Genomic DNA, 13,416 nt, shown 5'->3' on the forward strand with positions numbered 1-13,416 from the left:
AAGGAATTAATAACATTACATAATTACATATTTGTAATTGTAAAAATAACATTATTCCTCACTCGGTTTCTTCTCCTTCTGGCAGCCCTATTATATGGATGTTGTTTAAATTCATGTTGTCCTAAAGTTCATTTTGAAACATTTCAGTGTCTCAGAACTATCCTTTCCCACACCTGCCCTCTCTTATGGTATATCTTTATATTCTAGCCATTCTGAACTCTTAATATTTGAAGCTCTCAGGATTCTTTTTGTGTCACTTCACCAGGTTAATTTCTACCACTGCTTCAGGACTCAAGCCTGAAGAAATCTTACCACTCCTGCCCTAGCTGGTTTGGCTCAGGGTCCCAGGTTCGATTCCAGTCAAAGGCACATGCCGGGTTGTGGGCTCGATCTCCAGTGGGGGATGTGCAGGAGGCAGCCAATCAATGATTCTCATCATTGATGTTTCTATCATTGATGTTTCTATACCTCACACCCTCTCTCTTCCTCTCTGAAATCAATAAAAAATCAATAAAAGCATATTAAAAAATAAAAAGAAACCTACCACTCCCTTCCCACCTCAATCCTTCCCCTTCTAGAATGAGTTACTTGCCTTTTATTTGTGTTTTTGTCACACTGCGCCTCTTTCAGAGAACGTACCGCAGTACATTATAGCTATTAGGTTACTTTTCTGTTTCTTCTAGCAAGCTGAAGTCTCCCCAGTAAATGGGCCTATATCTGATTCCTCTTTTGTATCTAGAAGTTAGCACAATGTCTGTTATATATTTGATACTCAGTAAATGCTTATCAATTAGACAATGCAGCGCTCAGCTTTCTAAACTCATTTCAAGGATGGAAGCTATCAGGAGTACTATTAACTTCTCTATTATTGGACTGTGTTGTAAAAACATGAATTAGAAAGGAATTAATAACATTTCATAGTTATGTATTTGTAATTGTAAAAATAACGTTATTATTCCTCGCTCAGTTTCCTCTCCTTCTGGCATCCCCATTATATGGATGTTGTTTCGATTCATGTTGTCCTAAAGTTCCTTTAAGCTCTCCTCCTGCTTTTTAATTTTTTATTTTATTTTTTTCCTAGAAGCTGCTCTGCTGGGATATTTTATCTACCTTGTCTTCTAGCTCACTGATGTGGTACTCTGCTTCTTCTAGTCTGCTGTTGATGCTTTCTATTGAGTTCTTTATAGCAGCGATGCCATTTTTCATTTCTTCTTGGTTCTTACACATATTTTTGAATTTGTCTTCCATTCTTTTCATCCATCTTATGACCATTTCTCTGAATTCTTTCTCTGACAGGTTGCTTGCCTCCACTTCGTTTACTTCCTTTTCTGGTGATGTCTCCTTTTCTTTCATATGCAGGCTGTTTATTTGTCTCCCCATGATCTCTCTTCTCCAGGTGTCTGGTTATGTAGTTTTCTCTCTCCTTATCCCAGGTAAAATCTGACCTTTCTGTGAGGGGGTGCAGAACTTCTCTGAATCTGCATGCTCATACCTCTTGGGGACTGGTGTTCTTAGGTTTGCAGCTGTTTGCTGGATGCCATAGTTGTAGATTCCCGGGATTTTCAGACTTCCGATAACATCCACTTTCCCCTTCAAGATGGCGCAATCTCTTCATCAGAGCTGGTCACTCTGGGAAACCCAGCAACTTTGGGGGCTTTCTGGTCAGGGGAACCCTGTCCCAGTCCCACCATCCCTCAACTCACCAACAAACATTCCCTGTGCAACCACACACTCTCCCTTTGTTCTCTCACTCACACACTATCTTGCAGTCTGCCTTCCCTTCGGTAGCCATCTTCCCTTCTTAAAAATAACATTATTAAATAACATTGTAAAACATTCAGTAGTGGGTAATTAATTTCCTGTGTAAAAAGAATACAGAATTCAGATCCTGAGCAACTTCTATCCTATAAGCAATATTCTACTAGTTGACACTTAACTATCATAAAAGTAGATGAACCAGACCATGTGTACCCAGAAAAAAAGGTGGGTAAGGGAGGAGTGAAAGATAAAGAAGGGAGTGAGTTAGCAAAATGCCACACAGCTACTTGCAAACTAGCACAAAGGTGAGTGTGCTTCATGAAGGTAGCTTGACTCAGAAGAGCTGAAATAGGAGCAAAGAGCAAAAGGCAACCAACGGTGAAAGCAAGAATTTACAGGGAACAGGCAGGCATGCGAGCAGGTGAGCACCCAGATGGGACATGGGTCCTGTGGGATTGTGGTCTCTCAGGCTCTGAGTGACAAGGAGGGAGGGAATCCAGAAGTGAAGCTCTGGAAAGGCAGACTAGGGAAGAATGGGGTTTACTATAGAGACACTGAAAAGACTTTAGAAGGATATGAGCATAGTGATAAACACAGGCTGGCACCAAAGTCTCAATGAAAAGAATTAAAGATGAGGCTTTGTTGGGAGTGAATAGGAGATAGAGAGCAAGATATATTGAGAAGACCATTTCTGAAAGTAGTGGATTTAAATAAACTGATGAATACCAATTTATACAAAATAAACCTTACTATGTGCATTATTTTCAGTAGCGTATAAAACTGAAAATGTACATTGACACATTTGAAGAAACAATTCTTCCTTGGAAGTTTGGAATTTTGGTCTTCCAAAGGATAGGTAATCTCCTTTTGGAAGGAAGTCAGCTATTATATTCTTACATGGGTGAGTTTCAGTCCCTGAGCTATTGAAAACTGTTCTTCCCTTCAGAGTATTTATTCAACACCTACTTTGTGGTTGCTCTGTTCCAGCACCAAGAACACATCATTGAACAAAACAGATATTCCTGCCTGTGTATAACTCACATTGGGAAGGGGAAGAGGTAGTTGGGGAACAGAAAGTATAAAAAAAACCAAAAAACAAAAAACAAACAAACAAACAAAAAAACACACCAAATAGTAAGTTATATAGTGCATTAGAAGATGAGAAGTGCTATGGAGAAATATAACAGGGAAGAAAGGTAGATGTGTATGTGACTGGGTGGGTTGCATTTTATAGAGTGGACAAGAAGGGTCTCACTGAGAATCTAATGGCAATTGAGCAAAAACTAAAGCGAATGAGTAAGCTGCGCAGGCTGGTGTCATGTAAATAGGACTCTATTCTATGTACTCTAAATTGTAAACCTTTCTATTATCATTCTTAAAGTAGCTAATCTTAAAAATTAGATTAGAAATGGTGTTAGAAGTGGGGTTGAGAGCAAAAGAGGCATTTTATGTGTTGATCTTTTGCTTTCTTTAATAACTGTTTAGTTTTACTAGTACACTGAACACCTGGCATGACTCTGCAGTTTTTACTCCATGAAAAAGGATACCTAGTATGCATTTTTTTCCCTTTGAAATCTCTTTTGAAAGGCAAATTCTTGCTTAATGGAAATAGAACATGGAGAAGTTTTTCAGAAACAACAATATAGAGAAAATATGAATGAGCCCTGTAGCAGCTGCTGTACATCAGTCATGGAGAGGGGGAAGACTGGTGACTGGAAAGTCCCTAAATACACGTTCTAGGGGAGAAAAGGGATCAGGTATTGAATATGATTTGAATTCTGGACAAGGCTAGGATCTGTTAATGCTCAGATAATCCTAAAGGTGGTTTCTGTTTTCAGCTATTTAGTTTGATCTACATGACCAGCTTATTTTCTGTAAAAGAAGAATCAGCCACAGGGAGTAATTTAAGATGTGAGTATGAATCTGGCCAGGCTTCTGCCCTGGTTTCAGTGGTTGATTTCCTGGGATGAAGTTTCCTTTGTGTAAGATTCTAAAAATTCTCCTTTCCTAACCAAAAACTCTGATTTTTAACCTCAGGATAAAAGTTCAACCTTGAAGAGTGTTCAGATTGATAATTCTAACTCTGCCTTTGTAGTATCTCAGAACAACTCTTTTAAATACTTTAAAATTCCAAATGCAATTTTAATTTGCTTTTATGTGTCATCTGTGGAGAATGATACATTTTGACATAGGAGATCAACAAACTTAAGAATGATTAAAAATCCTCAGTATTCTAACTACACCGAGTATTGTGTTAGAGATAAGGGGACTGGGAAATGGGGACTTTGGAATCAGATCTTGTTTAATGAGTAACTATGGCTTATACAAGGTGAATTTCAGAGATAAAGCTGGATAAGAAAACCTCCCCAAACTGTTTTGAAACATCAAAATGACAACTAAACTACAGAACAACCATTATCCAGAGCCATCTGAAATCTAGCTGAATGGAAATCCTACAACTAGGGATTAGAGTGCCAGCAGAGGCCATTGTTCTTTTTTTTTGATACCCCCTTTCCAGAGGCAGTATGAGGGAGCCGTATCTGCGTTTTCCATTAACCTGGCTCATATTCTTTGCCCCACCCTGGTGATTCCTTGAGACCCCACTCTACTCAACTTGTGGGCCCACCCAAACTGTTTCCAGTGACTTTTTGACATGAATGGTCTGTTTTGGCTTGTGCTTCAGATTTTTCAAAAATCTCTCAAGCAGCAGCTGGCCTCAGTGTGCCATACCTCTCACTAAGTGGCCACAGGTCCAGCACTAGTAGCAGGAGCCTTTGTTTGCAGCTTGGTCTCAGGGCACCTCCAAGCTCAGCACAAGTAGCAGCCATCTACAGATCACTTTATAGCTCATGGTGGGTGGCCCTAGGCAGCAGCTGACCTTGGTCTGAACCTCCTGGGAGGCCCAAAGTCAGTGCACTAAGTGGACAGTTTCAGACCACATTGAAGCACTACCCAGTCACCTCCATATGTGACACACTTCAGAAGTGAACTCAGCAGGCACCAAGCCCCGCTGAAGTAAGTCTTGCTCTGTGGGGTGGGCCCTGCACAACTGATCTTCCACAGTCATTGGTGGTCTTCTACAGTTCTTGCAGCTGATTGGCCTAGGAGATAAATCCCTCCCATTGTGTATATAGCAATCAAGGCTCAACTATACAGGAGGGTGTACACAGCTCATCTGGGTCTGGGATAGGAGAGTACAGTGTGCCGCAACCTTTTACGGCAGGGGTTCAGGATCTGAAGAAGGGGCCAATGCACAAATGAAAACATAGACAAGAAATATGAATTTAGAAGGCATGGGGGCCAGGAGGAGACCTCTCTCTTGGAGAGGCACACTCAAACCTGGCCTTACCTGCTTTTTATTCAATTTCAGATACACATCTTGCCCTCATTAAAGCACAGCAAACAGGTAACAGACAGATCATCTATAAGGTCAATAAAGATCAGTAAGGTTTAATAAACATTTACTTTGAGGCTATTAGGTCAAGAAATTGCTTCAAGCCACCACTATCTCAACACAGCCCTGCTAACATCCAAGGCCCATCAGCCTTCCGCATTCCTTGGTGCACTTTTATGACAATATTGGGAAAGCAGTGGCTTCCCACAACAGTGCACCTAGAATGCCCAGCTCAGGTGCATAGGGAGGCTGTGCCACTGGACCCTATAGAACACCTAGTACATAAGGCCATTCTACCAAGTCTGAGAGATGTTGCAGCTCAACCTAATAGATAGAAACAAACACAGGGAGGCAGCCAAAATGAGGAAACAAAGAAACATGTTCCAAAGGAAAGAACAGAACCAAACTCAAAAAAACAAACAAAAAAACTAGCCGAAACTGGTTTGGCCCAGTGGATAGAACGTTGGCCTGTGGACTGAAAGGTCCCGGGTTCAATTCTGGTCAAGGGCATGTACCTTGGTTGTAGGCACATTCCCATAGGCGGTGTGCAAGAGGCAGCCGATTGATGATTTTCTCTCATCTATGTTTCTAACTCTCTATCCCTCTCTCTTCCTCTCAGTAAAAAATAAAAATATATATATTTTTAAAAACTAAACAAAATGGAAACTACTAGATGCAGAGTTCAAAACATTGGTTATACGTATGTTCAATGAACTTAGTGAAAACTTCAACAAAGAGGTAGGAAATATAAAAATAGAGATAGAAAACATAAAAAAGAACCTGTCAGAAATGAAGAATACACTGACTGAAATGAATACATTATAGGGAGTCAATAGTGGAGTAGATGAAGCAGAGAATCAAATTGGAGATTTGGAATATAAGGAAAGCAGAAAACACTCAACCAGAACAGCAAAAAGAAAAGAGAATTCCCCTCCCACCACCCTCCAAAAAAATGAAGATAGTATAAGGAGTCACTGGGACAACTTTGAATGATGGGAGTGCTGGAAGTAGAAGAGAGAACAAAAAATTAAAAACGGTCCAGCCGGTGTGGCTTTGTGGGTGAGTATTGCCCTATGAACCAAGAGGTCACTGTTCGATTCCTGGTCAGGGTACACGCCCAGTTTGTGGACTTGATCCCCAGTGTGCCACATGTAGGAGGCAGCTGATCAATGATTTTCTTTCATCATTGATTTTTCTAGCTCTCCCTCTCGTCCTCTCTGAAATCAATAAAAATATATTTTTTTCAAAAAATTGAGCCCTAGCCAGTTTTGCTCAGTGGATAAGAGTATCAACCTGTGGAGTCCTGGTTTTGATTCTGGACTCTGATCAAGGGTACATGCCTCAGTTGCATACTCCCGGCTCTGACCAACTAATCACTGTATCTCTCTCACATCAGTATTTCTCTCTGTCTCTCCCTCTCCCTTCCACTCTCTCTCTAAAAATCAGTGGATGGAAAAAATATCCTCGGGTGAGGAGAAAAACAAACAGAAATTAAAATCCTATTTGAGAAAAAATGACAGAAAACTTCCCTTACCTGGTGAAGGAAATAGGCAAGATGAATCCAAAGAGGCCCATACCAAGACACATAAAAATTAAAATGCAAAAGGTTAAAGATAAAGAGAATCTTAAAAGCAGCAAAATAAAAACAGTTCGTTACCTAGAAGGGAGCTCCCATCAGATTGTCAGCTGATTTCTCAACAGAATTTTGCAGGCAAGAAGAGAATGGCAAGAAATATTCAAAGTGATGAAAAGCGAGAACCTAGAACCAAAATTACTCTACCTAGAAAAGCTATTATTTATAATGGAAGAAGAGAAAAAGGGCTTCCTAGACAAGAAAAAGCTACAGGAATTAATCACCATCAAACATTATTAAATGAAGTATTAAAGTGTCTTCTTGAAGAAGAAGAAGAAGAAGAAGAAGAACCAAATTGCAATAAATACATATCAACAGTTGAATCTAAAAAAACAAGATAAACAAGCAGAACAGAAATAGACTTATAGGTACAGAAAACATTGTCAATGGTTGCCAAATTTGGAGATGGCTGGGAAGATGAGGGGGGAAAGGTGAGGGGATTAAAAAGTATAAATTGGTTGTTGCAGAATAATCATGGGGATGTAAATTATAGCATAGGAAATATTGTCAATAATATCCTATTAACTATAACATCAAATGGGTATGAGATTTATCAGGATGATCACTTAGTAAGTTATATAAAGTCTGATCACTGGGATATACACCTGAAACTAATATATATTGTATGTCTACTGTAAGTGAGGAGTAAAAAATTATTTAAAAAATGTTTTGAGCAAAGTACATAAGGGGCAATTAAGGAAGCCTTAAATGTTAAGAGGATAGACCTGTCCTGTGTGCTCAGTGCAACGAGGCATGCGGCCCATCGGCCTTGAGTTTGACATGCTTGGTAGAGTGTTAGTCATGCATGGAAGGTTCTCAGGTTTGATTCCAATCAAGGGCATGTAACTGGGTTGCAGGTTCGATTCCCAGGCCTGGTGGAAGCAAGTGCGTAAGGCAACCAACAGATGTTTTTCTCTCACTATCTCCTCCCACACCTTCTTTCCCTTCCACTCTCTCTCTCTAAAAAAAAAATAAAATAAAAAAATAAAAAAATAAATGAAAACTATATTCTTGGGTGAAGATTAAAAAATGTTAGAGGATAGATATAGCATTAGCATTCTTCATTAATCCCAGGGGAAAATACAGCCTCTCCAGGCGACATTTTTCTCTGTTACCTTACTCTAGGTTTTCATCAATTATATTCAACCTATCAACCTATCATAACAAATTCAAAACAAAGAATGCTGAGCACTAGTACTGAGTTTTATGCCTTTGCTAAGGACACATAAAGAAATATAGGAGTAACTTGCCATAAGAGATGCACTTTTAAATCAGGAAAGAAGAAATGTTGGCAAGAGTAAAGACTGTTTTCTGATAAAATCTCACCATTGCCCTAACCAGTTTGGCTTCGTGAATAGAGCATTGGCCTGTGGACTGAAGGGTCTCAGGTTCAATTCCAGTCAATGGCACATGCCCAGATTGTAGGCTTGATCCCCAGTAGGGGGTATGCAGGAAGCAACTGATCAATTATTCTCTCATTATTGATGTTGTTATCTCTCTTTCATCCTTCTTCTCTGAAATCAATAATAATAATAAATCTCACCATTGACCTGCTTTATTACTTTCAGCAAGTTATTGAATGCCTCTGTGTTAATTTGTCCATCTGCCCTAAGTTCTTATGGGCATAACATGGCTTGAAACCTGTGAAGGATATTTTAAAAACCATAATGAATGAAAAATAAAACAAAAACCATAATGACCTATTTAAGTGATTTAAATTAAGTTAATTATTTCCTTGAGATGTGGTTGCATGTGCAAGCCAATGTCAACATTGTTGGTAACATATGTCAGTCCAATAACCTGATTTTTGAAGTCTGGAAACACTTGGGTACTGGGACTTCATAGCTCCTTTGGAACTTTATAACTTTAATTTAGAAATTGAAGCTTCTTATATCAAAAAAAAAAAAGAAAGAAAGAAAAAAAAAGAAAGAGAGGTAACAGGGAGAGAGGGTTAGTACATGCTCTAAAGACAAAATTGTCAAAATGGAGATAAGAAAATTGGACTCCACAATAGGAGCAAGGTGTCAGAGAGAGCCTTTGTATACATGAGATCCACTCTACAATTAAAAGCAGAGCCTGGTTAAATATAATTTAAATCCCAGATTTCCCTTTGCAACCAGATAGCCTTCAGAAAAGGTCCTCAGAGTCTGTGTCACCCTGGTCTATCTGGTTGTTCTGGTTATTAGAAACAGAGAAGAAGGGGCATCTTAGGAAAGGGGTGGTACTTCTATAATGGGTGTTTCTTCTTTTACAGGTGTAAACAAAAAGGCCACTTGATCTAACCTTGTATGGCTTTGTCCTTTAAGCCACTGCAGGTGTTTGAGCAGCACTGCTTCTGCAACAAAGGGCTAACTCACCACGTCTTGAGAAGAGAATGGCCACTTTCTGGGGAGCAGCCTTTTTCATGTTGGTAGCATCCTGTGTTTGCAGCACTATCTTCCACAGAGACCAGCAGACTTGGTTTGAAGGTGTCTTCCTGTCTTCCATGTGTCCCATCAATGTTAGTACCAGCACCTTGTATGGAATTATGTTTGATGCAGGGAGTACTGGAACACGAATTCATGTTTACACCTTTGTGCAGAAAATAGCAGGTAAGGGCAACTGGTACCCTCACCAGAGTCGATAAATCCATACTCTAGTAGAAACAAATGTACTGAGAGTGTAATGTGCATTACAGAATCTTATGACTATGGAATGTCTTTCTTCAGAGAACATTTTGGACTAGAGTATATAGTGTTTAATTCAATGTGAGATTAAGAGAGATCTGGGTTGCCTGTAGTTTGAAACCCATGTGTCCAAGAAATATAGCTAAAATTTGTCTTTCCTTTTTCTTTTAAAAAAATATATTTTTATTGATTTTTTACAGAGAGGAAGAGAGAAGTATAGAGAGTTAGGAACATCTATGAGAAAGAATCATCGATCAGTTGCCTCTTGCACACTTCCTACTGGGGATGTGCCCGCAACCAAGGTACATGCCCTTGACCAGAATCGAACCCGGGACCTTTCAGTCCGCAGGCCGACGCTCTATCCACTGAGCCAAACCAGTTTTGGCTGTCTTTCCTTTTCTTGAAAGCTGGTTGATACTTCCAGATGCAGAATGTTGAGAGTATTGGGGTAGTTTTGAGAGAAGGATCACTTGGAGAAGGGGAGAAGGGACCCTGAAGTATAATTTTTTCTGAATTTTCAGGATTCTGGCTTCAAGTTACATATAAAGCCTAGGGAAAGGAGTAGGAACTAGGTGTCCACCAGAGAAACGACAGAAGGACTCTCAAAGATTGCCTATCATCCTCTGTCCTCCTCCTCAATACTCCTGCCAGCCATTTGCCACAGGTGGGATTACCTGGAATAGCTCAGGGAATAGCAGGTTAATATAGTAGGTAGGTCATATGACACAGAGCCCAATATCAGAAGCAGCCCAATTTTTGGTAATCAGTCATCTCTTTTCTGTTTTAATCCTGGACAAAATAGGACAGCTTCCAGTTCTGGAAGGGGAAATTTTTGAGTCTGTAAAGCCAGGACTTTCTGCTTTTGTAGATCAACCTAAGCAGGTGAGTTTATTGTTTTGTTTTTTACAATTACAATAAAATGTTTAGATTCTTAATATATTGATAATTTTACCACACAGCTGCTGTTAAATATCTCGTGCTATTTACTACTGATACTGAGGTTATGTAGAGATCGGTTTTCTGTCCTCTGCTAATCTCCTGGATAACAGAAATTATATATCCTGAACTCACTAGGGCTTTAGTGAAAGGAGGCTAGAATCTCTTTAAGAGATTTCTCTCTTTGTATTTACTGTTTAAGGTTTTGATTTTGAAGCCATCAGCTGCATTAATTAATATAGAAGTAGAAGATGGACATGAAGTTCTATAGTGTATGAGATATAAACATGACAATTTAGGGAATGTGGACCCCTGGACTCCTTTCAGAACACCTTGATATAAGCAGACCATGCCTATACTCTGGAAAATAGGCAAGAATGTGTGATGAAAAAATCTTTGGTAGCAGAGGATGAATGGTTTTGTTGTGTCTATGTTTCACATTGGAGCACCTACAACATGCAAAACCCAGTGTGTCAGAGGCCACATTAAAATAGAATAAGTCAGAATAAAATAGAATGTTGAACTTTGGTAGCAGCTGTAAAGATATTATTCAGTGTCTCAAGCATAATCATTAACCAAAGGAAAACCTAATGTTAAAAATGGTTTGAACTTGAAGAACTGAGAGGATGTTTCTCAGCTCACTGTTTTAAAATGGCAAAAATGCTAGAAAACTAGGAGCTCTTGAAAGCAAGTACATTATCAAAAACTGATTTGACATTTAGAGAAGAAGATTGTGTTATGGTTGCTATTAATTATAATGATTATAAGAGGCAGCATGTATCAGGATAGGTGTTTACTCAGGGAAATAGAGGATTTAAAATAATGCTTTTGAATTAATCATAAATTAGGCATTACTGTGTACCATGCATGTAGGTGTTAGTGATGTAAAAATGAACCTGACATATTCTGTCCTAATGGAAATCATATGAAGTGTAGCATAATAACAGCTACAGCTGGCCTTTGTGTGGAAACTACACACAGTCTGCCTCATGTAATGTACACGGCAGTTTGTAGTGGTACAGGGAATATATCCCATCTCACAGCTGAGGAAGCCAAGTTCAGAAAGCCTCTATGTTAGGCACAGGGTTAGCAAGCAAGCCTTCTAATTCCTAATTATGTGTTTTCTTCACTATATGCAACTTTCTGGCCTGAAACTAATTTATATAGACACAAAATAGCAATCAATTAAAATGACTACATTATAAAAGAATTATTTTTATTACTACTTAACCAAAATGAAATGGATTCTCCTTCAAAGAAGCCTACTTCTCTAGGTTTCTGTTCCTACAGAGACATGATGAGGGAATATACAAGTGCCACCACATGGACTCTTTACTGCATGAGTGGCTCTTCTCTTTTTGCAGGGTGCTGAGACTGTTCAAGAGCTCTTGGAGGTAGCCAAAGACTCAATCCCCCGAAGTCATTGGAAAAGGACCCCAGTGGTTTTGAAGGCAACAGCAGGACTGCGCTTACTGCCAGAACAGAAAGCCCAGGCTCTGCTCTTTGAGGTAATATTTGAAATATCTGCATCTTGGATAATTCTTTCCCCCTATATTAACATTTTCTTTATGGGTTTAAAGCCCTCTGGCATGTTAACCTTCAGTATTCCACCATTGCTAAAGCATTGTGGTGAATTTGGGCTCTTTTGTAGCTAGTTATTTATATTTTAAAATATTACTCTTGAATTTATAGAGCTTTTCCTATAAAATTTAAAGCACTTTCTATCCATGATGTTCTTTTTTAAAAATATATCTTTATCAATTTTTCGAGAGGGGAAAAGAGCGAGAGAAACATTGATGTGAGAGCAAAACATAGATTGGCTGCCTCCTATATGCTCCCTACTGAGGATTGAGCCTACAACCTGGTCATGTGCCCTGACCAGGAATCAAACTGATGATCTTTTGATGCACTGGAAACCACCCAATTTAATGAGCCACACTGGCCATGATCATGATGCTCATAATTTTCTAAACTTATTACAGCAGAATTGTTTTTAATTAAATTAAATGAGGAGTAACTTACATACAATTAAATTTATCAATTTTAAGTATACAGTTAAATGAGTGTTGACAAATACATACACTCTTTGTGCCCCTTTGTAGTCAATTTCTCCCTTTAGTTAAACCAGGCAACCATGATTTGCTTTATGTCAGTATAGATTAGTTTTGCAAGTTCTTACATTTTTCTATAAATGGAGTCATACAGTTTATATTTCTTTTTTTTTGTGGGTCTTACTTTTTTCTCTCAGTATAAAGGTTTTGAGAAGAATCATGGAATTGTAAAGTATAAAAGATTTTTAAAGATATGTATTTTATTGTGCATTCAGATCAAAACTAAGTACAGAGAATTCTAAAAAAACTCTATTTTAAACATTATCGTACATTTTATTATATAAAAATGTGTAAATTAATAAGATTAATACTTAATATTGTGAAGAATACATGCAGAATCCCAAAAAATCACAGCAAAAAAATGATTCTATGTTTAGGTGTGTTAATTCAGTCTTATAAATCCACAAAAGGCCCAATGCACGAAATTCGTGCAAGGGGCTTGGCCCTCACAGCCCTGGCATTGTCCAGAAGGTTGTTTGGACGGACATTCTGCTGTTTGGCTGTCCAGTCGATTTGCATATTATACTCTTATTATTATAGATTCTCCTTTGATTGTAAGTACAGATGACTTAAGTCTCTTGCCCAAGGACAAACTGCCTGGAATGTCCTTATGAGAATCTGAATTCCAATTCATTCATTCATTTATCCATTCATTCACTCATTTTTTCATCATATGAGTGCTTTACTATGTACTGGGCACTGGTGAAGTAGACATAGAGCAGGAAACAAAAATAACACTGTCCCTGTCCTAATGGAACTCACATCCTAGTTTCCAAGACAAAATGAACAAGTCAATACAAAGTATGTCAGGTGCTTTAAAAGCTATGGCAAAAAAATAAAGCAGGGTAAGGCATATAGGAATGCTAGTGGTAGTGTTGGAGAAATGCTATTTTAAATAGGGTGGTCAGGGAAGACCTC

At 38.7% G+C, this 13,416-nt stretch overlaps 1 protein-coding gene across 7 annotated transcripts in view; it reads left to right on the plus strand.

Annotated features, from left to right (window-relative positions):
• Positions 1-13,416, plus strand: part of ENTPD5 (ectonucleoside triphosphate diphosphohydrolase 5 (inactive)) — a 40,001-nt gene that overhangs the window by 9,800 nt on the left and 16,785 nt on the right. The window contains exons 1-5 of one of the 7 annotated variants that reach the window (XM_036431713.2): positions 2,040-2,179; positions 3,597-3,669; positions 9,092-9,376; positions 10,254-10,333; positions 11,752-11,895. In XM_036431713.2, coding sequence (XP_036287606.1) covers positions 9,160-9,376; positions 10,254-10,333; positions 11,752-11,895 — 441 coding nt within the window. In that variant the 5' untranslated portion in view covers positions 2,040-2,179; positions 3,597-3,669; positions 9,092-9,159. Of the gene's footprint in view, positions 1-2,028; positions 2,180-3,596; positions 3,670-9,070; positions 9,377-10,253; positions 10,334-11,751; positions 11,896-13,416 lie in introns of those variants that run through there. The other 6 variants (XM_036431661.2, XM_045578747.1, XM_036431677.2 and 3 more) reach the window with 6 other exon arrangements.

The sequence above is a fragment of the Pipistrellus kuhlii genome, unplaced genomic scaffold, assembly GCF_014108245.1.
Source record: "Pipistrellus kuhlii isolate mPipKuh1 unplaced genomic scaffold, mPipKuh1.p scaffold_m20_p_1, whole genome shotgun sequence".
Taxonomy (NCBI): Eukaryota; Metazoa; Chordata; class Mammalia; order Chiroptera; family Vespertilionidae; genus Pipistrellus; species Pipistrellus kuhlii.